General features: G+C 37.1%; 1 protein-coding gene across 1 annotated transcript in view; it reads left to right on the top strand.

The window, feature by feature from the left end:
• Nucleotides 1-26,489, top strand: part of LPCAT1 (lysophosphatidylcholine acyltransferase 1) — a 62,809-nt gene that overhangs the window by 5,375 nt on the left and 30,945 nt on the right. Inside the window, exons 2-8 of the mRNA XM_066327515.1 lie at nucleotides 468-610; nucleotides 2,135-2,349; nucleotides 12,050-12,162; nucleotides 13,501-13,561; nucleotides 15,788-15,846; nucleotides 20,482-20,516; nucleotides 23,016-23,070. Of these exons, the coding sequence (XP_066183612.1) occupies nucleotides 468-610; nucleotides 2,135-2,349; nucleotides 12,050-12,162; nucleotides 13,501-13,561; nucleotides 15,788-15,846; nucleotides 20,482-20,516; nucleotides 23,016-23,070 (681 nt within the window). The remainder of the gene's footprint in view (nucleotides 1-467; nucleotides 611-2,134; nucleotides 2,350-12,049; nucleotides 12,163-13,500; nucleotides 13,562-15,787; nucleotides 15,847-20,481; nucleotides 20,517-23,015; nucleotides 23,071-26,489) is intronic.

Genomic DNA, 26,489 nt, shown 5'->3' with positions numbered 1-26,489 from the left:
CTGCAATGGGGTGGTAGCTTAGGGCTTGAAATTGGTATCTTAGGCTTTTCTCCTGCTGCATGTTCTCTAGATTTACAGATTTGTGCACCTACAAAGTGAGTTGGTTGTTGAGCTGTTTTGGGAAGTGAGAGGAAGTGGAAAGTGAGCTGCATGATGACTAGATTTACATCAGGGAAGAGAAGAATATGAATTAATCTTTCCACAGCAGCCTGGAGATGCATCAGATTAAGCACAACATGAGACAGCACCCTATGCCTCGTTACTCATCTTTGCCCAGCTATTGTGATATTGAAAAGTGTGCTTTTTTTTAACCTTATCTGGCATATCTGGAATTGAATGGTGTTCTCCTGTTTCTAGCATTAGATATTTTTAATTTAAGAAATGGTATCAATTTCTGGGAATCACTGACCTTTTCAGTCTGAAATTGTGTTGGACTAATGCTTCTTTTTATTATTATTATTTTGCAGATTGCCTTCATGACCTTGACTCTGTTTCCTATCCGACTCTTTTTTGCTGCTTTTATGATGTTGCTGGCCTGGCCATTTGCGTTCATTGCTTCAATGGGATCTGACGAGCAAGAGCTTGAAAAGCCCCTCTCCTGGTGGCGAAAGTGAGTCTCTGATGTGCTGAAATGCTGAGAGAATCATTATATAGTTCAGCAGTGTGAAATAGAGGAGATGGGAAACACCTCCTACCTGTCTCAGAGATCTACTTTTCTCTTCAAAAGAAAAATATAAAAATTGTTGAATACTTTCCTTAGGTGGGAAACTAGAAACACCTCAACTCTTTGATTTGCCAGGTGATCCAGGAATTACTCTCGTAATCTCTGGCTTCTTATCTTTATTGAAGCTTTGTTGTGACACCTTCAATTGCATTTATTCCTGTAATGTCAACTTCTAGTCATGAAGATTGGCTCTATGGAATGTGCCCAGATTTCATATTCTCAATAGTTGTTTTAAACTGCTTCACCCCATTGTCTTCTACTCCGTGATGAACTGACAAAACTTGTGTTGATTCCCCGAGGGCTTACCCCTTACTTTGGTGCTTACTAAAAGTCTGTGGTTGCTTTGATACTGCAATGCTAATTAAGGTAGAATGTAAGACAGTGTCCTCCCATCCATGAAAACTGCTATTTAAGGAGCAGGAAAGGAGGGATGTATCACCTCCTCTATGGACCACCTTAAAATTAGGGGCTGCCACTAGCATGAAGAGAGCTGATTATGTTTTGCATCACAGGAGAGAAGGAGGTTGAGAACCATAGAGGCATGTCACTTTACATTTCTTTTGGAGCGATATCAATACAATAACTAATGAAATAATTGGCTCCTTTCAGTCTTGCATACAGTTATTTTGAATCTTTTTAGATTCTCCCTTACCCATTTAATCCAATTTTCAGTGTTACCCTGCGCTCCAGCCTCCCAATCCCTGTGAGTGTTACAATTTGTGGTGTTTGACTTTTGTACTCTCTTTGTTCAAAGTTTCTCTTTTCATGGCTGTCAGACAGTTTAAAAAGGCAGGCAGACAAAACACCACAAAAAACCCCAAAGCTTCCCCACCCCACAAAAAAAAAAAAAATCACAAGAAACAAAAATCAAAAAATCCTTATCACTTTAGGAGAAGATTGGGAAAGGGAAGAAAGTAAAATACTTCCAGAGCTCTTATGCATATCCTGTAGACCTTCCTGTATTTGAAAATCTCTGCGCTACATTTGTCCTCTAGTCCTTTTGGGTAAACTTGAAACCAAGAATCAGGATAAGTGCATTCTGGCAATATCCTAAAAGCATATTTCAGGACTCAATTTATTAGAGCTTTTTAGGTGTTACTAGAAAACTTTATTAGGCATTGTGTAGAAGAAACTTGACAATCATAGTCTGAATTAAAATTAAGGATGAACTAAATGCCAATCTTGGAGACTAGAATGAATCAGGTATAAAATGAAGTTTAACAGCATCTTAAGTGATTTTTGAAAGTGGTTTTAAATCAGCTAAGAAAGAGAAGAACAAAGTATGTGCACTGTTTCAGCTCTGTTTTAAGCATCATATCCTATCTGAACTTTTGTCTCGCATGTAATTTTTCATTTCATTATTTTTAGGTGTTCCTGTGGCAACATAACTGTTTTCTCAACTCTTTACAGGGTAGTGGATGTTTTGCTGAAAGCAATAATGAGGATGATGTGGCTTGCTGGTGGATTCCACTGGATAAATGTAAAAGGCAGACGGGCATTGCCAGCAGAAGCAGCAATATTAACAGTGGCTCCCCACTCCTCCTACTTTGATGCCATTCCAGTAACCATGACCTTCGCCTCCATTGTGATGAAAGCAGAAAGCAAAGATATTCCTGTTTGGGGAAGTAAGTTGATAGATGCTTCATTTTTCAAGAACAGCTAAAAAAGATTGCTTACGAACTTTACTGGGTGTGTATGAGAGAGACTGAAATAGAAAGGAAATTTTGCTATAATATATGGTGAGAATTGTTGGGTTTTTTTACTGGTGTACTCTGAATGTCAATAGAAAAAAATGGGGTAGGACAGGGAGGGGAATGTTCTTTTCCCACTTTCTCCAAAGTTGAATCCCTCTATGAAGTCAAAGCAGTCCTACAGAACTCATGGTTTAATTTGCAGTGAACTTGTAACATTTTAAGACCTGCCAGATGGAAAAGGAAATTAGGATGGGGCTATGGAAGCAAAGACTGATGCTAGGGAGAAAGTCTACTAAGACTTGGTGCGAGCTGGAGTGCCCTCCCAGAAATGTGTTTTAGGAATGTGGTCTGCTCTGAATGCTACCCTGCCTTGAGGGAGTGCTGCTAATCCTTCACACATCAGTAAGTTTGTTTCAGGCAGAGTGTGAGAGATGAGCACAAGAGCAGATTGTTGTGCATTTGAGTTCAGTCATGAGAAAAGCAGATGCGTGAGTCAGTAGTGCTTGAATGCACATTTGGAATTATTTGTGTAAGTTCTCGCAAATGTTCCAGAGACACCTGTAATTTTTGGTGCAGTTGTGACAGACGAAAAATTCTGTAAGTTTTTGGGCTTGTAGACTTTGGACCAAAGTCTGTGTGGAAGCATTTTGGAGAAACCCACTATCTTGTGTCTAGTAACCAGCAAGGTTCAAAGAATATCAGTCGGTCATTGCGTAGATTTTTATGGGTAGTAAAATCAAAGAAGATTTTACTTTGGCCATGGGTAGGACTCTTAAATGTAAAAGGCTAAACAAAAGCTTTGAGTTCCTTTGCAACTAAGTGGAATCAGGCTGTTGGTGCTGACATCCTTCTAAAATTTAATTAGACAATGTGTTTTTGCAGTCGTATTTGAAAGCAGAAGCTGAGATATGGCCACAAAGGGTAAGTGGTTAGATATGGAATTTTCATTTGAGGAATCTTGTAATATAAGGGCCTGCCTGTATGATGTAAAATTGAGGCCAGATCTGTAGTTCTATCTTGATTTCATTTCAATAATTTCTAAACTAATGATATTTAGAAATTTGTGGCAGTGAAAAATCTATGTAAAAATGAATAGCTACTTTGAACAAAAAGAAAAAGGGCTCAGGCAAGCATGTGTTTTTGGAAACAAGTGTATGCAAACAAGCATAGTGTGAAAACAAAAGGAAATTGAACTCTCTTGTTCAGTACTGAAAGAAGATACTGTTGTGAGACAATATGTTGGCAGTCCTGTACAGCATAGGTGTATCCAGGCCAACCTGGGCCTTAGGAGCAGTCCAGACATAGAAGCAGGGGCTGATTTATCTTCTTTCTCAGATGACTCAGTTGACTGTTTAATAATTGCTGGCTCAGCAAAATAAAAATAGTCTGTGTGGAGCTCCCTTTGACTTGAGGGTGGTCTGTCTGGAGGACCCAAATTAAATGAGGTAACTCCAGTCTGTGTTGTGCTACTGCTATGTGATAAAATGGCAGAATGGCACTTGACAATGCTATAATGGCTATGTAAGTATCCCATGTAGTAGATTCAGTGGGAACCAGGAGAATCTGTAGGGATATGGAGATTGTAGTTCCCCTAAATGTAATACAAATAATGTGTATCGAGTAGATCAAACGATTTTCTCGTATCTAATTTAATTTTGAGATGACTTTTACATGATTTTATTGAAAGTCTAGACTTCCTACAGTACATTTTAATAATTATTCACTTCATTTAATTCATGTGTGGATAAAACCAGTTACAGAAAAAGAGAACATGATGTGATCTGATGGAATATTACTGGAATGTAGAGTGCAGTCAAATAAATGAATGTTTTGTCTTGCATAGCTGCATTTGCTTTATACTGTATAGCCACAGAAGTTATGTAGTCACTTGTGAAGGGTACAAAAATGCTACAGAAGTGAGGCAGGCATACCAAAGGTTGTAACTGAGATTGAGAGTTCAAAAACCATTTTTGTTTTTAGGGCTGGATTTTTATATGAGCAACATTAATTATAGCAGTTTGTGTTATTTAAGTAAATGGACCTTGAGAGGGAGGTAGTAGTAATCACTTTATTCATTAGTTTGGCTAAAAAATTGGAGAGAACTTTCCAGTAAAACTGTGATTTGTTTATCTCTATTACTGCTTTGAGAAGAGCTTTCTGCGAAGCAGATAGTGCTGACTATCGTCTCCTGTGATCTTGTATTTTAATCCCAATGTTACACCCATCTACATGCACACACACTGAAAAAATGCATTTCATGTTGTTGGACCACTGATACTTCTCTTGTGCTTATGTGATAATATGCTCATGTTTTCATTGGATTGCCTGGTGAATTGTCAACACTCTAAACATTCATCCAGAATCTGTCCCAGAGAGATCAGAATTGTGGTATGTGTTCTTCAGTTTATTAGGTCTTGGAAGCTTGGTACACCATCTTCAGTAAGGTTTTGGAGACAATCATTGATAATCCTAACCTTGTTATCCTTGGGTCTTGTTAACAGTTACTCTGAATCTTCTGGGAAGCTTTGAATTAAGTACATTCATTTAACTATTTGAGCAGACTTAAACACATAAAAAATGAAGTGGAAATTTAAAGGTAATTTCCAAGGATGAGGACTTTGGTTGAAGACTACGTCCTCATCCAATATATTCAAGTATGATGTTAGTAAATTGGCTTTTTGATGTAATGACAGTGTTTATTGAGACATTGTACGTTGTATACCAGAGAGATCAGGTGCTTTAGCAGGCAGAAAATTATCTGATTGCTAAATGGTTACTGAGATTGGTTCTGCAAGTACTTTAATATATTTCTGGAACTGCTGCCTATATTATTGTACCCTTAGTTTGCCAGTCATGGAATATTAAGCTTCTGATTCACTTGAAAGTCTAGGTGATTAAAAGCCTGTTCTTTATGGGATTGAAAGTACTCCACAACTGTGTTTGTGTATGAGAGTTTTATTGCTGTCCAACTTGAAGGCAGCTCTCCTGGTTTGCAAAGTCCAATTTCAGAAGCAGACTTACATCTTGTGACTCTTACAGATATCTTCATCCTTTTTAGGGAAACAAAGAAAACCAGATTAAAAAATGCCTTTTTGGTTCTGGGAGAAGAGTTATGAACTCTTCAGTCAGTGGTCAGTAGTGAAGAAAATTATCAATTTGGCACACACACAAGGTTAACAAACTCTGGGAAGGAACTGCTTGCCCAAATATAAACAGTATTTCAATGATCATAAAAAAAAAATCTGTATCTGAAAAGTAGAGAATGCCAAACAGATGGAATATGTCCTGATGCTGAAGGAAGATGCATATTTCTACACAGTGACTTCCCAGGGTTTTGGTAGATTGGAGATGTGAACTTTGCTCGACCACTTAAATCTTACAGTGGGAAAATGACATGTAGGAATCTATTATAGCTTACATGGTCTGAAGACATCAGATCAATTCATCAGTACAGATCCTTAAACTTTACTGTTTTGTCTACTGAATCCCACTTCAAGTCAGGAGAAGATTTGTGCATAAATTCTGGATATTTACACTTCACTGTCTTATTTTTGGCTGTTGAAACATCCTGGATAAAAGTAGGTTTTCATTCCTGAAATGATTGGTCCTGCTGCAGAAATGCTTCAGTAAGAAAGAAAAGGGATTTATCAGTAAATATGAACTGATGGGGACTTTGGACCACTTTTATGATTTGAACATTTTCAGTGGTATGAACTTTTAGAAACTAAATATGATTGAAAAGGCAGTTTAAACTTTAGGCAACTTCTTAACAAATCTAACACCACTCTCTGAAAAGGAGAGTGAGTTGGTACCTGTGAAATGTACAGGATGATATGTTACCTTAAGTTTATAAAGGAGAAGGAGGTAATTTGTGTTTGGCAGAATACAGCAGACCTACAGAGAATGGGAGAATCATACTATAAAACCATCAATTCTGTTGTAGATGGTTTTTTCCACATCTAGTAAAGTTGTGAATTTTGTTCAAGCTCATTTTTTGAAAGTGCATTATAGGCCTTTCTCAAGCATCATGACTAAAAGATGAGAATAAGTAATTCAGGGGAAAGTATTTATGCTTGGGTAGCTGGGAAGGTTTTCATCTCAAAATTTAAAAGGTGTCAAATGACCCACCAGCTCTGTTGTGCGACCTAGTCCTTTAGTCCTGCATCCCAAGTGCCCCCCACCCTTTCCAAAACACACAAGGAAGAGAATTGTGGTAGACTCGTAATTCTTCTGTGAGAATCTTGTATTTAAATGCTTCTGAGATTCACTAAAAGAGTCTTTAACCTCCTTATGGAAAAATCTGTTCTAAGGTGGAGGCATTACAGATCTCTTCACTTTTATACACTCTAAATTGGGGGCATAAGCACTGAGGTCACGAAGATGAATGCCGACATGCTATGCTGTATTGTAGCCTGCCTTGAGTACACACTTGAACTCCCCATTTCTGAGGAGCATCTTGAAATTGTTGCCAAGCTTATCCATTTCATCTTCTTTAAAACCCTCTGTTTCAAAAGTCAATGTTTCCTTCAGATTGTGGGCACCCGGATGGTCCTGCAAGATTTCAGTCTCACAAAAGCTCTCTCAGAGAGACTTATAACACTTGCATTGTCACCTGTGTATTATAGGTATGTGTTTATCGTTTGGCTTGGAGTCCTGGAAAATTCTGTAAAAATTACTTCTCATTTAAACTGATGGTGGAATACTTAAACCAGCATCACTGGTTAATATCATTTATTGAAGTTACAGACCGCAGTGTGTAGGAAATCTTCAAGCCAACACTGTTGCCTGCCTTAAATACATTTTGGATTGGAGACAGTAAGCTAAAACATAAAACCATGTCCTCATACAGGTATTGTATGATACATGACAGCAAACAACAATCTCTGAGTTAAAAAATAGCCTTTGTCCCTCAAGAAGTCCTTAAAGGGAGTAGGTGACATTTTGAAAGACCAACCCAAAGACCACAGAGTTTACTTCTATTAAAGCTAAAGAGGACGCAAATTATTTACTTACAGTACCCACTACTGACTTTCCTTGTCCTATAGGCTGCATTGTTTCCTGCCTTTCTCTTTGGAAGTAGGGGAGAGGAGAACTTTCCCATTAATACTGCCTCTATCCCATGAATACTTGGCATGCTTTCAGGTGGTCCCTCTGATATGCCTTTAGTCCAACTTGGAGAAGTTGTTCTTGACATTTGTCTTCAGTGGTTGATTCAGACTTGAGTCAAATAAGTATATAAATATTAGTTCTAAGTATACATATATATATATATATTATAAGATACTACCACCAGCTTTACAAATCTCTTATAGAGTATCATGATTATAATAACACTTCTTTTGTAAAAACAGTGTAATTCCAAGTCCAAAAGATCCTAATTTTGGTTAAATTGAGTTTTGTGCCTTGATAAACTTAGTGTATTTGGTGCCTGTGTGTTCTTGAGTTTTTCCATTTTTAAGGTCTCTGTGTCCATGTACACAGGAAGTAATTGTAATCTAGAACCTTAATGGTTTTCTTCCCCTGTAACTTTCAGAAGACTTTTGAGCTGCTTGCAGATTTTATTTCTTCTTTTCTCTACAGAAAAGGGCAGTTTTCATATTAGATGTTACTTCATTGGAAAAGTTGTGAGTTCAGAACTTTGTGAGTGTGTACATTTGAGTAAGGCAACTCTTGAAAACTAAGCCCACGATATTGTTTTCCAACCTTCATCTTTCATGGGTTTTGTACCCCTAAGTACAGAATGCACAACATGGCCACTGCTATTAGAAAAATAATTGTATTTTTTCCATACTGGAAGAAAGCTGTGCAGTAAATACTGTAAATGGATATCCCACTGGAGCCTACTTGTACAGCTTACCTCCATGTTAAAGGCAAGCAGAGTCAGTTGTAGTGCCTCTGTAGGATTCCCTTAGAGTGTCATGGAATGTAGTGATGGGGTTTTGTTTTGTTTTGAAGAGAGGCCATGTGAAAGCCTCAACTTCAGCATTCTCTACTTTTGCAGCTGTCACTTTGTTTGTTGCTGATTCTACAGTGGTGAAAATGTAACCACCCACTCAAAAAATGTGTGTATGGATACATTTTTGAAGAGTTGAATGTAGTGCCACGTTGCTGTTCCATAGCTTTTTGTGTTCTCTAATGCCTTGTAGAACCAGCGGTGATGTTGCCAGTATAAACGGTTTGCTACAATACTTTCTGCTGTTTTGTGTTTCACAGCTCTTGGTGTCTTGAGTTAAAACAAGGTTTCCTCACACGTAGTTGCCTGCAAAGAGACAGGGAAAATAATTTTTTCCCTGCTGTTGTCTTAAGAAGTTCAAAGACACCAACTGTATGTGTTCAGCTTATCAGGAAAAAAAATGGGGTTTGTTTATGCATTGAGCTGATGCTGAAATTGATTGAATGGGAGTTACGATTCTGAAATCAGTTGGAGCTGCCACCCTGCTATTAATTAAAGCAATACTGAGTTTTTGCAGGCTCTCTATAAAAACGCTGTTTTGAGCAACTTTCAGTTAGACTATCTGGCATTCTGGCTGCCCTGAGAGGCAGAGGTTTTAATGATTTACTGGCAGCACTATTTAAATTGCAGGTACCTGCCTAAGAAGATAGAATACAGCATGTCAGCTGTCCTCAGGACTCCTTGTATGATCTGAAATTGGGAATGAGAGTGACTAGATGGGATAGGACTGACATTAATAGAGAAAAAGCTGGAATAATGACACTCACAAGATCAATTTTGTGAATTGATGGATTGTCTGTTGTTGCCCACTAGATCTGATAATTCAAAGGTGCTTTTAGTGGAGTGAGAGGAGCTGGGCAAGCGCATTTTTCAGGATCTCTGAACACTTGAGCTGTGGTCTTCATTATCTGGTTACAGCTAGTCTTGGACAGTTAAATTGCTGAGCAGAGAAGGGTATGATTATGTTATGTTTATTGAATATGTTGCAGAGTTCTGCTTGTTTCCTTTAGTTGCTTAGTATGCCAGCTGTCTGGAGCATTTTATGCATTCACTTTTGGTCTGACTTTGCCCTGTTTGCCCTAATAGTCCCTGCCTATTCCTTGCATCTCACACTACCTTAAGTACTGTCTCCCTGTGTTTCAACTTGACTTCTGACCCCAGTCTCATCTTGGCTGCCTATTTGGTATGTTTCTTAGCTTTTCTTTACAGACCTTTGGCCCTGCTCCTGACTTCCTTGCACAGATCAGATTGGTACAGCCTTTGAATTTTAAGATTTGTGTGTTTACTGAACATGAAAATATGTGGTGAGAGTAAAGGTCTGCATAGACTTGTGGTCTGTTTTCAGAAGTGGTTAAGAAAAGACTACAGAGTCAGACTTCCCTTGGTGTGTATTTTCAACTTTTTACTGGTGGCTGAGAGTTTCAAGTTCACTTAAATTGTTGGATTAACCACTAAGGGCATGGTAGCTGGTGTCTCACAGGATCTTCAGTTACTGTTTAATATTAAAACAAGAATTCTGTCAGCTTTTTAGTCCAATGTCTAAGGAAGTAAGGCTTAGTATAACCACTCTAATAGACTAATTCAACAGGCAGGACACATCCATAGGAAGCTAAGATTTCAGTTGCCTCTGTCTTTCAGCATACCATACTAGTTTTTCTTTGCACAAGGGTATGTTGCTGTTTGTGATAATGGCCATTTGAAAGATAACTCACCTTGTGTTCTTCTGGAACTTAGTAACATTATAGTAGCTTGCTGTAGGAAAGGTTGTAACAGTAAAGTTCCCAGGTTTGCACTATTTGCCTGTACAGTTTTCAGATAGAGATGGCGTCAGTGTAGTCTCATGTTTTCTATCACACTGCCCAAAGAAAAGTCTGTCTGCTGTGTCTGCTTGTTTAGTTTCATGCGTTATAGATAAGACCCTGCTTGGAGCATGGCCTCAGAAAAGAGCCTGGGAATTCTGGAATTCTCTTATTCATTCTTTGGCCTGAAGTAACCTAAATGTCGTTGTTTGGGACTAATGTAAAAGAAACTTCCAAGTGAAGGCTGGGGGTGTTGGATTTTTTACTTTCCTTTGCTTTAGAATGTTTTTGCTTTCAAATAGTAATTTGCAACCGTAGGGCAAATCAGGAGTAGGATCACTAAGAAGGCGTAATTATGATACCAAGTATGGTTTCCCTTGGTATTTTTATTGCTTGTTCTGTGTTTGTGAGGGGGGGTTTCCTATTCTTTGTGTGTCAGTCTGGTTGTGGTTTGTTTGGGGGATTTCTTGTTTGTTTTTGCCTTGTCTTGGCAGTAACCCTAGCTGGCCAAAGATGATTTTTGCTCCCCTGACAAGCATTGTTCTATAGATATTGTCTAAGAGCAAGCATGTAGGAAAAAGTATAAGAGTAAGGTAACTTTTCTGATCCACTGTCTCCTGAGCTGTGGCAACTTGTGGGATAGAAGTAACATTTCTGAGGCTGTTTAAATGTTTAAAAACTTGCTGTAAGGTTCGACATGTTAGTTTCTCAGAATTGAAGGATTTTGATGAGTTGGTGGCTAAACTTCCAGTGGAATAACACCATAACCAGCAGGTTTTGCTGAGTACAGGGCTGTAATTCCTTACACTGTGTTTTCTTCACACTTTAAGCACTGGCTGATCCGTTAATGTAGCAAGTCTATCCTGGACAAAAGCAGATTATACGGTGTCAGTGAACTCCTCTCACAGTGGCTAGAAAAATGAAAACTGTATCTAGGGCAAGTAGAGTAGCTAATGTTTTAGTGACTCTTGAACCTTCAATAAGATTACATGATACAAAAATTATTGAAAGGTTTTTAACGACAACCTGCTTAAATAAAGGCCTGAAGCACTACATTTTAAGGTGCTTCTCTTGTAGTGCTTTTGGACACTGCAAAAGAGCTCTATGGGCTTATTGTTTTGAAAGATTTCTTTGGCGTCCTTTTGACAGACATGCATGGAGAGTATCTTGTGGATTGATTTCTGATTTTTGCTCATGTTCATTTTGTGTCTGGCTATGTACAAGAGGTTTCCCACTGAGCCAGGAAGAGGATGTCTGAGATCTAATTCATCTGGTATGAGGAACAGGAAAACAAGTGACAGCTGAGAAAATGAACATGCTTCTGTTGACACTGATTCTTCACAAGAAATAACATCAGTGTATATATAACATCTTTGGTGTACCTGTAGTGGAGCTGAGCTGTCATAGAAGACAAAAGCTCTAAAGACCGAGACAGGTTGTTGACTGACAGGATGTCTTTTGCAGGCACTTACATAGCAGGGAGATTCCAGCTGCTTTGCTAGGTTGGGAGTGACTACAGATTTTGTGATTTTTGTGGAAGGAGGAAATGGCCTATAGACAGCCACAGCTGCATTGTTGCAGAAAACTGCATAATATGTACCATCATGTTTTACATTATCTATGTTCTATATATTAATCTATTAGAAACTGAAAAAGTGCAAAATGCTGAAATCATTTTTCCACACAGAAACTTATGAAAATATTTCAACAAAACTACAGTAATTCAGCTGAGTATTTGATTTTGCAGTGTAATGTACTAAAGTAGTTATGTTCTTCTATATAAAAATGTTTGTCCAGAGGACTAATGGGGAGAGGGGGTCTTTTTCAAACATAGGGAAAATAAAGGTTGGTACTTGTTTTTGTTTTCTCTCCTCTTCAGCTCTGATCAAATATATCCGACCAGTGTTTGTATCTCGGGCAGACCAGGATTCTCGCAGGAAAACTGTTGAAGAGATAAAGAGGCGTGCCCAGTCTGGTGGTAAATGGCCACAGGTACTGTATTCTGCTACGCTGTAAGAGATGGTATTTGGTGTTTCCAGGCTTTGGATATGCAGCCTACTTTTTTCATTGTGGGTGGCTTTAGATGGTTTGGGCTGGGGGTGGGGGAGGTGTGTGAAATTTCCCCCACTCCCTCCTCGTCCTAGAAGATAAAATTTAAGATTCTGATCTGTCTCTCACTGTGTTGTCTTTCAAGGGAAACTGGGTGAGTACATGGCTAGACAGCTCTTAAGTGATACTAAATGGACAGACCACAGTGGGTGAGGAAGTCCTCTAAGAAGAAAAAAATTGAAGTGCTCAGCAGAATACCTTGGAGAAGTACTGTGTGTTCTCACCCTTCACAAGATTTTGGCACTGCCGTTGTCAGAGCTGTGATACTGGGCAAGGCAGCCCAAAAAATTTGGATGTTCCAATAACCACCTCCATTAAAGCACGTGATAAAAGCATGGATAAAATAAGTGGCTCAGGGTTTTTTTCTGTACCTAAAAGGTGACTGTTTGAAATGTGCCTTGGAAGAGAGTAACAGGAAGGAAAGGATGACTATTTGAGACCTCTGATTCCTAGAAGCATCTGGCAAATTTGATTTTTTTGAGATTAGGGTGCTGTATGTTTATGAGATTACTGCTGCTAAAAGTGGGTATCCTTGTGCATACTGGACTGCAAGAACGTTATAAACATCTATAAACAGTGTGACAAGTAATCAAAGCAAGCTAGGGACAGAGTGGGCAATAAAACTAGTAATGTTAATTATAGTCCATTGTTTTTTTTCCCCTTATGGTATGGTTTTGGTGGGGGTTGTTTGTTTTTGTACAGTCTACCTGCTTCTGCTGAATTGGTTCAACTTAAAGATTTTTTGCTCTTTTTTTTAGAATTCTGTTCAGGTATTTTCAGTCTGTCATTTGGGCATCTGTGCACGTGCCAAGTAATAGCAAAGAGAAAATAACTGTCTTTTCATAGTCTGTAAGCAGGTAACCTGGGAGCAGGAATTTTGTTCTAGAACAAAACAGACTACGATGCTTTTGCCAGCACCAAAGTCTTTGGTGAAAATACTCAAATGTTTCTGGTCACTGTCAGTGTTCCAATAAATTGAATTATTATTGGAGGGCAAGAAAGAGGCAAAATTACAGATAAATAAAGAAAAATATTTTTCCTGTTAAAATAGAACTTTATTTGACATATTTAGTACCTTTTATTTCTTTGTTCTAGGTGAACTGTTTTTCCCTGAGAACATTTTTGCTGTAATCAGTTAATAACAGCTTTGAAAAGATGTGTTTATAAATAAGTTCACATTGAAATAGTTCTTAAAAGTCAACTTTTTTTTTTTACTTCAAGATAATGATATTCCCAGAGGGCACTTGCACAAACCGATCCTGTCTAATTACATTCAAACCTGGTAGGTATTATGCTCATTTCTCTGTTCTCTACAGAATGTCCTTGTACCTTCATTTTCTGAAATACCACTTGCATTTTAATTTGCTTGCTGTTACAGAAGTTGAGTTAAAAACTTTGCAGTAGGGTGAAATTGGAATATATAAATTTTCTGATGCTACAGGAAGATTGTAATTCTACCATTGAATAAAACAATTTCAATAATTCAGATTTTTTCTTGGCTTCTGAGATGCATATGAGCTGGAGGAGCAATGTTTCTTCCTGGGTTTAAGTCTGTTGTGTCTTTTTGCCTTTTCTTTTTTTCTTGCCCCCCTCCATTTCCTATTTTGGGTCTGTCATGCAGCATTTAGATATTTGCTGCTGCCTTAATTTTTAATGAAATATTTATGTTTTAAGCTCCTTTCAGTAATATCACCCTTTTAGGTTATCAGATTAGTAAAGGCTGTAACACTGAACATTTCTACAGCTGGAAACTGCATTTCCAGTAGGGAGAAATGCCAGTCCTGCAGTAAACCACTAACCTTTAATACAAATTTGCCTTTATCATGTAGGTAGGGAGATGGTCAATGAAGAAGCTTCAGTGAGCAAGGCAGTTGTGCATGTGCCTTTTGACTGCCTAGTTTCTGGTCTTACTGTGTGTCTTGTATTTTGTTTGGCTTGCAATTTAAATATCACTCAGAATATCAGGCAGTGAGTAGGCACTGTGGTTCCTTGCACTGATTCGTTTGGCTGGAGGAATCTCAGACTTTTCTCTCAGCTTTTACCTTTTTCGATGAATGAATGGTGATTAGGAAAACATCCACTTCTGTAGCTCTTGGCTTTCCTTCTCTCTCCACCTCCATCCTGACCGTGCTTTGAAAGCTATCTTGAATCCTTCATGTGAGGAAGCCCTGATTTCCTGGCCTCTCTGTGCCATAGACATTCCAGGCACCATGTATTTAATCCTTACCATTCTCACTCTATCTTCCTCAGCTCTGGTCTAGTACATGCTGCTGTCTGCCTCTCACTTTTCCTGACTGTTTCACTTCTCCTGCTAAAACCTGCTTCTGTATCCATCCAGCCTCCCAGAAATACTTTGCCTCAAAATTCCTCACTTATATCAGATTCCTTTAGGTTTCTTTTCAAGTTAGGATGCCTTTTCCCATTCTACTAACATGGCCTATGCTTCTTACTACACATTTTCGTTGTTTTGTGTTTAAATGGTAGTGGTGTTGTCTGCCACTCAGCTTTTGTCAGCTTTGGATTATTTCAACAGTTGCTTAGACTGTTCTTTGAGACTGAGCAGAAGACCAATCCAGATCTTTTAGGGATTCTATACAGACCACCTTCATTTAAAGATGTTTATATTCCATAAACAATTATTCCTTTTATGTCTCAACAGTTATTTTGTAAAGCAAATGTTATGCTAGGAATGCAATGTACTTCAATTATTCAGTTCTTAATTTTATTTGGAATATTAGGGAGACCTTAGTAAATTGTCAAGAGTAACATACTTTGAGTAAACTTAATTCCTTCATGAGAGAAAGAGATGTTAATAGAAGTCTTGAACAAGATAGTTATCATGTTTACCCACTCTTGGTATTAGAAACCAAGAAAATGCTTAGCAAATGATATGGAAGTTGTGCTGATTATTGATCAGAACTGTAATTTTCCCATGAAGTGAAGCAATGCTTCTGAATAATAGCTTCAGTTCAATATAGCTCTAGTTCAAATTATAACTATTAGTTTTCCCATGGCTACAGAATAGAAGTGTCATTAATTCTGTTATTTCAGAGATGATAAATAGCCTATAAATTACTGTTTTTTCAGATAGAAGTAGAAAGCTTCTTTTACATAACAGCCTAAGGTCTTCACCAAAAATATTGTTGACCACAAGGAATGAATTAATTTAACCATCTTGTGTATGTTTATTTTTTATTATTAATTTATTGAGCTGAATTTGGTGCTAAGCTTTGACTTGTATTTATGACAATATAAGTAAGTGATGGAGGATAATTTAAATAATGTAAGCAAACATTTTTAATTACCTATCTGCTGAAAAGGTGGATATACAGTGTCATTCTCCAGTGCTGGCTTTTTTGATTACTTTGGAGGCTACTTTCAGATTGTTTTTTTCACCATCAACTACTTCTTGTCAGTCCATTAGCTGTATATTTTTTTCTTGCTGCAGTAAATTTCTTCTCTACCAAAATACACTATAAATTAATTATGTATCATATGTGCCTTCTAGGAGCATTTATTCCTGGGGTTCCTGTACAGCCTGTGGTTTTACGTTATCCAAACAAACTGGTAAGTTCAGCTTGCAGTGTTGTTGGAAATTCAGGGCATTGTCCTTTAAGTGCATTGGCTCTTGTGTAACCTTTTAGGTTTAAAAATTCAAAAATCATTTCTAAGTTATTGTTAGTTAAGCACTTATTCCTTAAGCCTCAAGCAATACAGGGAGTTTTAACTGAGACAGTTTAAATGTTTCCGCTCTGAAAATTGTTCAGGTTGTTACAAGAAGTAGTCTACAAATGATGAGACAAATGGCAATTTCTGTCCAGGAACTGTGTTCCTAAGTGCTCCCTGTTCCTGCACTCTGTTCTGGAGAGTTTTCTTAATGTCATTTACTGCTGGAAGAGGTTTCTGCATCTCCTGCCTTTGGGGGTGTTAGTCATAATGGCTGAATGGCATAGGATAATATGTTGAGGACCTCTGCATCTTTATAAAGTGTCATCTTGTCTGTTTCACATTAACCGTGCCCTTGGCTAAGGAATTAGCTAATTTGGACTAGTCCTCCAATGTAAACTATATGCACATTATATATATATATAAATTATATTCAGATTGTATTTATATAAAATGCAGATTATAATGTTTATTTACAATATGTGAAGGTTGTTTTAGAGCCCACTGGGGCTATTTCCATGTCCAGTCTGTCCCCTTCTGAAACAGAAGTTACTTAGGGAGGGTGTGAAGTGTGTCAGAAGTAAAATAAGGACCACCTGGTCTCTCTGCATGTCACATCAGAGGGTCTCTGACTAGCCCATTAACAACCCCTTGTTCTAAGGAAGGATTTTGTTTCCTCTTGGTACCTGAGTAGCTTAGAAATATTTCCATCCACTGTTCTTTCTGTCATTTACAGGTTGATGTAAAACATATGCTTGATTAAAAACAGAAAAAGGATCCAAGCAACGTTAATATACACAGACCACCATTTGCTCTTGGCTGAGATAAGGTGTAATGGCAATCAAGTAGTTTGCAGTAACAAACCCAAAAATTATCTTTGCAGATGCTGTGACAAGAATAGCAGCCTGATATACTTACATAGTATCAAGTGCATTGTAGCAGGCTGCCTGGGACATTGCATTACATAATTGTTATATTTTGAGGAAGAAAGATATTTTTCTAAAAATAGTTTGAAGTTTTGATGGCACTGCCATTTAAAATGGCAAATATGCTCATGGCTTATGTCATACTTAATATGCCTTGAAATTTCTTCTTAATGTTAAGCCCGTAGCAATATAAAGCTATCAAATGTTATTTTATAATTATCTTCAAAATTCAGGTGCATACTGTCAGGTGCATGTCATTATTGCCTGTAGTACATAATATGCAATGTAACTTGTTATATAGATATCTATTGTGAGCTGGCATGAGTTTGTGTATGGGACTTTACTTTTTCCTGCTACTTTTAATTGCTGTAAAACACTTAGTTTTCAGTGCCTTAGTGAGTCATTTAGCCTCCTATGATCTAATTCCTGGAGACTTTCCGAAGGTCTAAGCATTAATGACAGGGGTGATAATTGCTACTACTGCTTTATTTTTACATTAGCTTGGGGGTTGCAGGAGAGTTGCATCAGAGTTAGGAGGAGAGGCAGAAGGAATATGATGTGGTACACAAAGGTTTATTTTGGTTATGATATGGAGTTAGATTATTTTGTTGCAGTTATTGAGCTATTCTTATCTCAACCTACAAGGCAAGGCTCACCTTTCCTTTCCAATTCTGCTCACCCTGAGGGAGGAGTGAGCGAGCAAGCAGCTGCCTGGTACTTCGTTGCCAGCTGGGATTAGACCACAACACATGTAGGAACAGAGTAGGGAATGAATATTGGTTTTCGTACACTAAGATACCATTTTTAGCGAAGTTTAAACACCTCTGGCTTTCTGCTTGTTGTCTTGTGCATATTATAATTTTAGGTTTAGAAAGGAACTTAAGATCTTTACTTAGCTGGTGAACTCCAGATGTATGTTGTGTGCAGTCACCCCACTGTGTTTTACTTGAAGTGCCTGCTCTGATCTATGTTCAGAGCTTTGAATTCCACAGTATAGATGAGAACATTCTTGGATTTGGCTGTTTTGAGAGGCTTTTTGAGATCAGAGCCTGGGGTGAATGTAGTAGGTGTGTGCACTCTGGCATATTTATTTCTTTGTAGTCTATTGAAGAGCTAGGGAAAACACTACTGTTCTGCAGTGGGCTGACACAGGGCAAAAGTGAAGAAGTAAATTCAGGGTTTTTTTCTAGCAAACAAATCTAGTTCTGGTTGCTGTGAACTCTGTTTTATATTTTTTTGTAGTTAGAGTTGCTCCCTGAATAGCAGTTACCTTGGGGCTAGTGACTATTTGTACTAGATGACATCTCTGGTCCTGTATCAGTGCTTTTTAGTAGTAATATTTTAGTATGTTGCTCTTCTTGATACATGAGCAGAATGAAATTTTAAGGCTTAAAATATTGTTTAGACCTAGTATTCAAAATTTGCTTCTGGTTGTCTAGATTGATAATATTTGAGGTATTGGATACCTCAGAGCTAAAACCTATATTCTGATTAGTATAAATGCTCTAATGTCTTCACCCATAGGTTCTCTACTGCAATCCTTTTTGCAATGTTTTACTTATTTTCTTTGTTTCTTCATTTGAATTTTCTGTCAGAGTGCTGTTACTTAGGAAATTTGGAAAATACATAAACTATATACCATTTTAAATATCAGAGCCATTTAAAATGTATTTGATGTCCAAATGTTTTCCACAAGCAACTGTGCTATTTGATAAGAGGTTTGGCAGCAGCTGTTATACAGTTTTGTTATATCAGGGTTAACTGAACCTGTAAAAATGCAGCCAATCTCCTGTTTGAAGGTTGGCATATGATTTTTAGTATCTTCTTGTGGCAAATACAAACTCTGTGGAAGATGCTCTTCTCCCTGTTTCCTCCCATGCGGAGGGGAAATAACATCCAAGGTCAAGTTGAATGGAGCTCTGGCCAACAGGATATACTTGAAGATGTCCCTGCTCATTGCAGGGGAGTTGGAATAGATGGCCTTAAAAGGCTCCTTCCAACCAAGCTATTGTATCATTTAATGTACTTACACACAGTTTCAAGTATTCATTACTTAGATACAGTATTTTCGAAGTGTACTCAGAATGCTGTCAAAGAGAATGTTGTCCAGAAACTTAAGCTGGTATCTGTGATAAATATAAAAGGTAACTTAGTTATGTAAAGAAAATACTACTTCCCTTTGTCCACTTGTTTTGATCATAAAAAAACTGGTTGTGCTGGTAGGAGTCTCCTATAACATGGATCTGTCTCTTGCAGATCAGATTCCTGTTTTCCTCTAGAAAGCATTTCTGGCCATTATCCCTGATGCATCCTGAAGTTTTGAGAAGAAAAAGCATGCCTGCCTACTATTACATTCACTGTGGGAATTTCTTGCAGGATTGTTAATAGATAACATGGCTTACTTGAGTTTGACTTGCCAGCTAGCCAGCATGAAGCTGGATTCTGAAAATACCTAAGCACTGTTCAACAATCCAGACACTTTTGTGGAGATCACATTTTTCTTTATCTCCCTCTGTGCTATTACAGTTTAGAGAGCTGAGTTGGGATGTGCAGTGCTTGGTGTTCTATAAGGCAGATCTAGTCTCTAGATAAGTTATCAGCTATCTACACTGGTTTCTCCTGGTTTGTGTTGAAAGTTCCTTGTGGGAAAAAGACAAACACCATAATGTGTTTACTTCCAGTGTTATCAGAGACATCAAAATAGTATAAACTAGCCACATTATAGTTCTAAAAGATCACTACATGGAGATGGGGGGTTTTAATGCAGATAAATTGATTGCCACAGATAGACTCATCCTTTATCATATTTTGTTTGATTGAAAATAATTGTTAAATGTCAAGTTTTAAATTTTTAATGAATCTTTGACATATTGACCTTATTCTCAAAGTGGTTGTTCTATCATTAATCATACTTTTCAACTTTTATGGATGGGATTGCTTTCTTTTATTTTTACTATTGGTGACCTTTTGCTCTAAATGGTAATTAAAACTTGAGTTTAACTTGATATTTCATGGGCATGGTGCATGTGATTACCTGAAATCTCTAGAATGGGTTTGGATGGTAGGATAGAACTGAACTGGGACTTGTTCAGTAGGTTGAAAAAAATACCTTTCTGATCAGGTCTTTCAGAAACCTGAATTTAATGAGTCCTCCTGTCTTTACACTTTTGATTTGAACTCTTTTTCCCAGTTAGAACAGAACTAATTTCCAGGTTTTTAGATTCTTTCTTGTACATTTAAATCACATCTCCAAGTAGTGCAGTTTTTTTTCCTGTGATGTTTCTTAGTATTTGTTAAAAATGAGATGACTTTTACTGTCATATTACTATTATATATTCCTTCACAAGTCTCTGTTTCATTTTTTGCTATTTGCGTCTTGTTCACTTTTTTGCTGCTTTATCCTCTCTTAGTGTTTCACACAGTGTTCATTTTGGCCATATAGCTGTATGAAAGATGGGCTGATTCTTAACGGGGTTAAGAATTTTTGCAAAGAGAGCATAGAAGTTTCCATGAAAACTTCTTAGTCATATATTGTCAGTTATGCTGTATGCAGTGTAAAAAAAGTTGAAAGCACAATAATTAATTTTAAATGTCACACTTCTCTTCTTAGGACACAATCACATGGACATGGCAAGGGCCAGGAGCGTAAGTGGTTAATGTTTTATTGCTTTCTTCATTGCTTTCCTCTATTAGTTTTTATTTATGTGACTTACATGCATTTAACCAGTTGCTGGTAATTTGATTATTCTTTCGGATTAATTTATCTTTTATCTGTTACTCTCCAATTATACTAATAGTCATTAAGATTAATCCGTGTGTAAGCAATGTACTCCTGCTATGATTTTGTTGGTTTGTAGAATGAATTTTAGGTTTTTATTTCAATTTTTTTTCCAAGTGCCTGAAGTAAAACAACTTGCTTCTGCTCTAAATATTCTATTGCCTCCAAGTTGATTTGGTATCTTACTCTATGAAATCTAGTGCTATTGTTTGAACCTGGGCTACTGTCATGAAATATGTTGACCCACTCAAAGAATTTGGAGATACTGTTTCCATTATGTTATCTGAATATAATTTCAACCTTTTTTTAAAGCAAAATTATATTCTAGAGGTTCTTTAGCAAATTCACGTAATATAAAGTATTAAACAAAGCAGTTCTTGTTTGCTGAAAAAAAATTAAGCATTATTTTCTAATTGGGATTTTAGTAGAAATTCCAAAATGTTTAGATGAAGATGAAAACCACAAATTTTGAACCCTAAGTAAAGGGGAATTGGCTTTTGTGGTTAATGCTTTGTATTGTTTTGAATGTCCCACATGAGATTCTATATTTTAGTAATAATGAGGAAACCGTGGGGATTAGTCAAGATTCAAGTAATTTGGAATTTTGTAAATTAAGTTTTGCACTTAGGAACCAAGTCTAATTAAGGACCTGACTGGGAGACTTGAGGAAATCACTGATCACTTCCAAAGGTTCAGCTTACAATTAGTTTGTCACTTTGGAAGTATACCTTATACACAAGTGGTTGTGTATAAGGCAGATAGACACTGCAGCATTTGCTGCATAAAGAGGTTTCTGTCCTTGCAATCTCTTACCTCTTCTTGCACTGCAATTCATGTTTATAAAGTAACTCAGCCATAGAGGAGAAAGGTGAGTAGCTTACTTCCACCTTAGAATCCTGAGGACTCAACAACACAGAGGAATAGAGAAGAAACTTGTAGGTGTGTTGCCTCAGATCACTATAATTCCTACAAAACCCTTATTCTGAAATGTTGACCTCTGCTAATGAAGGTAAATTAAATTAAAGCTAAATCAGAATCTGCAGCAGCATGTGATGTTATACAAATTGACTGGGTCAGTTTAAATTACAGCTTGGCTTAATTAGGATTAATTCTTCTGGGTGACCTGAAATGTATTTGTGATGTTGTAGCAGAAAATACTGTTAAGACTGATAACAAGCTTCCTTTTCTCAGCAAACAAATATTTTCTGTTTTAGTGTTTGTCAAAACATAATCTTGTAATGTTTCTGTATCTAAGAGTATTCTGTTTGTTTGAAGGTGCTATAGCCTGTCAGATGGATTGAAAACTTGTCACATGCAAATTTAAATGTTTTCTTACACTCCTTGAAAATAATGTTTTTACTATTTTGACAGTATTCGGAGCAGATCAACTGACTCTACCTTGAAAACAGAGAATGACCATAGTTGAGCTAGATATGAGTTTTATAAGGTTTTAAATTTTTATTAAATTCAGGGTTTAATCTTTGAGGATTACAGAGATGGCAGAGAGAAAAGTTTACTTGTAAACTGTGGTTTCTAAATGCTCTCAAACAAGGACCTAGAAACCAGACTTTTATGTTTCTGTCAGGGACATAAACTTCAAATTACAGGCTCCATTGTTGTTCCTGATGCTTAGCTTTGCTTTGATGTGTTGGAAGCTCAAAAAGAAGGAAGGAGGGGAAATGTTCTGCAGCCCTTTATGGGTGTATAACAAAATGAGTAGAGTTTTGCTTCTAGGAACTGCACTTTATCTGTGTAAAAGGATTTTGAACAGTTGTCTCCTCACAATGATTGACTGGTGTAACTACCTGGATACTATATGAAATTGTGGCTACTTGCAGGCTACTGCTCCTTTATTTAGGTTTACTAAATCCTTTCCTGGATTGGAATCTTAATGCTTTCTGAGGTCAAGTTGATTCCAATTATCTTGTATCTTAGGCTACTAAAACACACGTACTGCATTTCATTAACAGACTTTGGAAGTATAATGAACTTTGATTCCAAACGGAGGTAATGATAAAATCTCAGTGGTTACATAATTAATCTTGTCAACTCTGTGCTGAATACAGCATTTTTCTGAAGCAGACTTATTCTTCCTTTAGCACGTTATGCATTATATTACCTTTCAGTGTTTATCTTCACGTTTTTGACTATTTTTAAGATGCCATTTCAGTGTAAACAACTTTTGTTTCTCCTTACAGAATGTAATATGTAGAAGTACTTTCAAAGGCCTTTTCTGTTGATTTTTATCTGAATATGATCATATGTACAAGTAGGTTGCTACATGAAGACTTTGGAGCATAATGTATTACAGTTTCACTACATATAATTTTTTTTCCTTCATCCTTCTCTATTTTTTCCCCTTTTAGGTTTGAAATTCTGTGGCTTACTTTATGTCAGTTTCACAATTCTGTGGAAATCGAGGTCAGTAAAAAAACTCCAGCATATTCTGGGCAGTTGCAGAGTACATAATATTGTACTTAATTCTGCAGAAAAAGTTTGCATTCAAATCTTTTATGTATGTCTGTAAAAACAGGTTAAGATACCACTTATATTTTAGACAAATGGCTTCTGTATCTGAAAATATAGTCTAAAAATGGAATAGCAAAATACAGTTTTCCAGTTGGCATAAGACTTTATTTTTTATTGATTAGACTTGACTAGATAAATTTCTGGCTCAGTATAAAGAGTCTTTTGTGGACATATTTTTGTCTTCTAATGGCCTGATTGCTGTTTCAATTACTGTAGCAACTTAATATGTTAGACATTCAAGTTATTTGAATGCTGATGTACAAACTTAGGACTGTCTTGTAGAGAAAAATCGTACATGGTTTCTTACAGGCCACATAAGTTACTTAATGTCGGGCTAATTTTCTTATTAGACTGCACTGTTCAGAATGTAAAATTGGAAAACGCAAAGAAAATTTGTCTATATTCTTAAGTTCATTTTGAGAAAAATACTGTAATTTTAAGGCTGAAGACTACTGTAGTGAAAATGTGGAAACAATTACATCCTTTCCTTTCAAGTTGGTGCCCTTATGCATTTTACAGAGTAATTACATTTTTGTGGACAATTACTGTATTTGAAAAGTATCATATAGGATATTTGACAGATGTTCTGCAATTCTTTTGCTTTTTGAATAATGCAGCAGCTATTTAGCTCTAATAGATGGAACTGATGGCAGGGTAAATCAGTAGGAAGAACATGGATGTTTACATACACTGTGTTACAATAGTACTGTATGTTGCATTCTAATCACTGTACTTGTCATTGCTCTATGTTTGCTTATTTTTGCCATCAATTATTCTCAAAACTGATAGATGTGGAAAATACCAGCTGCTCAGTAGCTGGATATACTGTAGAAATTTGTGGTTTGTGTTATCAATTTAGTTGGATAAAAACCAAATGTGATTTCCAGAGTAGTGGCCTGTGTTTTTCAGGAGGTCCAGGGAGTGACTGCCTCACACAGGGCTAAGACAAACCGGGTGGTTGGAAGGATTTTTACCTGTTCTCAGGAACATGGTTTTCTGGCCTAGGCCAGTAAAATGGGTTCTTTCACACAGGAGTGAACACTGCTGAGCTTTCTTGATTTTTGAGGCAGCAGCTGCTAGCAGATGTTGAGTTTCTGTAGCTCTTACAGATCTTTCATAACAGGCTATGATCTTTGGTAGTTCTTGGGGGAAAAAAAAACAAACCAAGTAGTGACCTTCTGAAATACTCCATAATAAAGCAGGAATTGGCAGAGGATAGAAAAGCAGACCAGTTTGCAAGGTTGCTCTCAAATATGAGGCAGAGTACTTGACAGCTACTTGTTGAATCTGTTTTTGTAAGGAAATGCAGTGAGGACTAGTAACATGTAGGAAAAATTAGTTGGTTTGTTGTATTTTCCGTCTGGTCTCTGAAGCTTGTTGGTTGATATTCCTGCTCTGTTCCATCAACACAGAGATACTGGCAAATACCTACCAGCCTGGATACCACAGTTAGTGCTGATGATCCAATAACTCAGGGGGACATACTACAAAACCACACAACTTGAGTGGTTTTTGTATTAAATGATAGCCAGTAAGATTTAACAGCCAGCCATCAGGATCCAAAGTTTTAGCTAGTCTGGGCTTCTCTGCATATAATACATGTTCTGAGATGTTGTGTGTGTCATCCAATATTGAGAAGTGAGCATCTATGTAGGTTTTATAGTAGTTTCTTTAAATACTGGCCCATCCACCCATCCTGTACTTAGAACTGGCAAGCTGGCAATGGTGTGAAGAAGAAAGAATATATGATCATCTGCACATGTGGCTTGTTTTGGCTCATGTCTGTTTGTTTTACTGACCTGTCAACTTTAGTGTTCATACATCCACGACAGCCTGCAGCAGCTGAGAGTTCTTCTCTTAGTTTTGTTAGTGATGTTGAAATGATTATGCTATTTATGCTGAGTTAGGCACAGACATGTAGAACACCTCTGAAATCACCTCATATTCAAACTTCTCCTGTGTTTGGATAATATACTTGATAGCAACACAAATAAATGGAATGAGGTTTGGAAGTTGAAGGAACAGCCTTTCCATCTCTGTCAACTTCACAGTCTTTGTGGTTTTGTATATTACATGAAGCTGGTGTACCTGCTTGAAATGTAAACCTGGAAGACTGGAGCCATATGTTTTCAGCTGCAATTGGTGCATATAGGGAAAACTCCAGCAAAACTCAAGATAAATTCAATATCTGTCCATTACAGGAAACAGATGAATGTCAATGGCAGTGTTTGAGTACTGTTCATCATGACATTATGTATTTTTAAAAGCACAGCTAGCTTCATGGTTATTGAGAAGTATTTGCTGAAATTATAAACTTCGAAATAGAGACTAACAACTTTACTCAGTTGTTAGTTTCCATTTTAAAGACCAGTGTGAAATTTCTGGGTCATAATTCCCATTTTCACTACCCATAGGTAATTATATGTACTGCAACTAAGCTTCTTGCAGCTTTTTTTCTAATTCAGAGGCTTTACACCGGATTGTGACCATTTTGCTCATTACTGCATAAATTATCTCATTGTGCTGTGCTACTAAGAAAGTTGTCTGTCTGGTACTGAGTAGGAGCAGTGATCAGAGTGATCCCTGCTTGTTCCTCTCATCTGAGAAGTTAGTTACTTGGCAGAATGAAATGTTCTGAAGGTTTTTATTCCTGAGACTGGCCATGATCTTGGTGTTTATGCAATTTTTCAATGGACACTTCAAAACAGCTTAAAACACTGAAAGATATTTTAATGTAAGCCGTGCCATTCTGAAAGCTGCCCTTTCTGTGTGGGTGTGGGTCTCCAGCAGTTCTGGTTTAATTTTCCACATCAGCTGTTCTGTGGTTCTCTGGTCATCTGCATTCATTTAGATTTTTTTTTCAATGGAGTGTAAATGGCTGATGCTCAATTTGAAGGGAAAAAATTTTCAAAACATCCAGCAGCAGAAAATAAAACCACCTCTCATGTGTACATTAGGCAGTGATGCATGATTTCAAAGTGTGCAGGGGGATCAGTAAATACCTCATGTCCTTAAAATTTGGATTCTTAATTTTTAAGCTATAGAAAAATATTCCTTTAGTGTGTGGGTTTTTTTTGGTTATCTGGAAAGAGCTGAATAATACAGGATGTGAGGTTTTGCAAGAAAATGTTAATACTTCTAAATTATTTTAAAAATCTGAGTCCCACTTAGAAAATTCAGATAAAATTCTACTTGGGTTCCATGAGGTAAGAAATTAGCAGAGTCAATGTTACATGGATTTCTAGAGGTATGGCATATGCATAAGCATTTAGAAGTTTAATATTTTCTGTAGTCTTGATATAATTTCATGA

This window comes from Sylvia atricapilla, chromosome 1 (assembly GCF_009819655.1).
Source record: "Sylvia atricapilla isolate bSylAtr1 chromosome 1, bSylAtr1.pri, whole genome shotgun sequence".
NCBI lineage: Eukaryota > Metazoa > Chordata > Aves > Passeriformes > Sylviidae > Sylvia > Sylvia atricapilla.
Note: the sequence above shows the minus strand (reverse complement) of the source record. Positions and strands in the feature narration are given on the sequence as shown.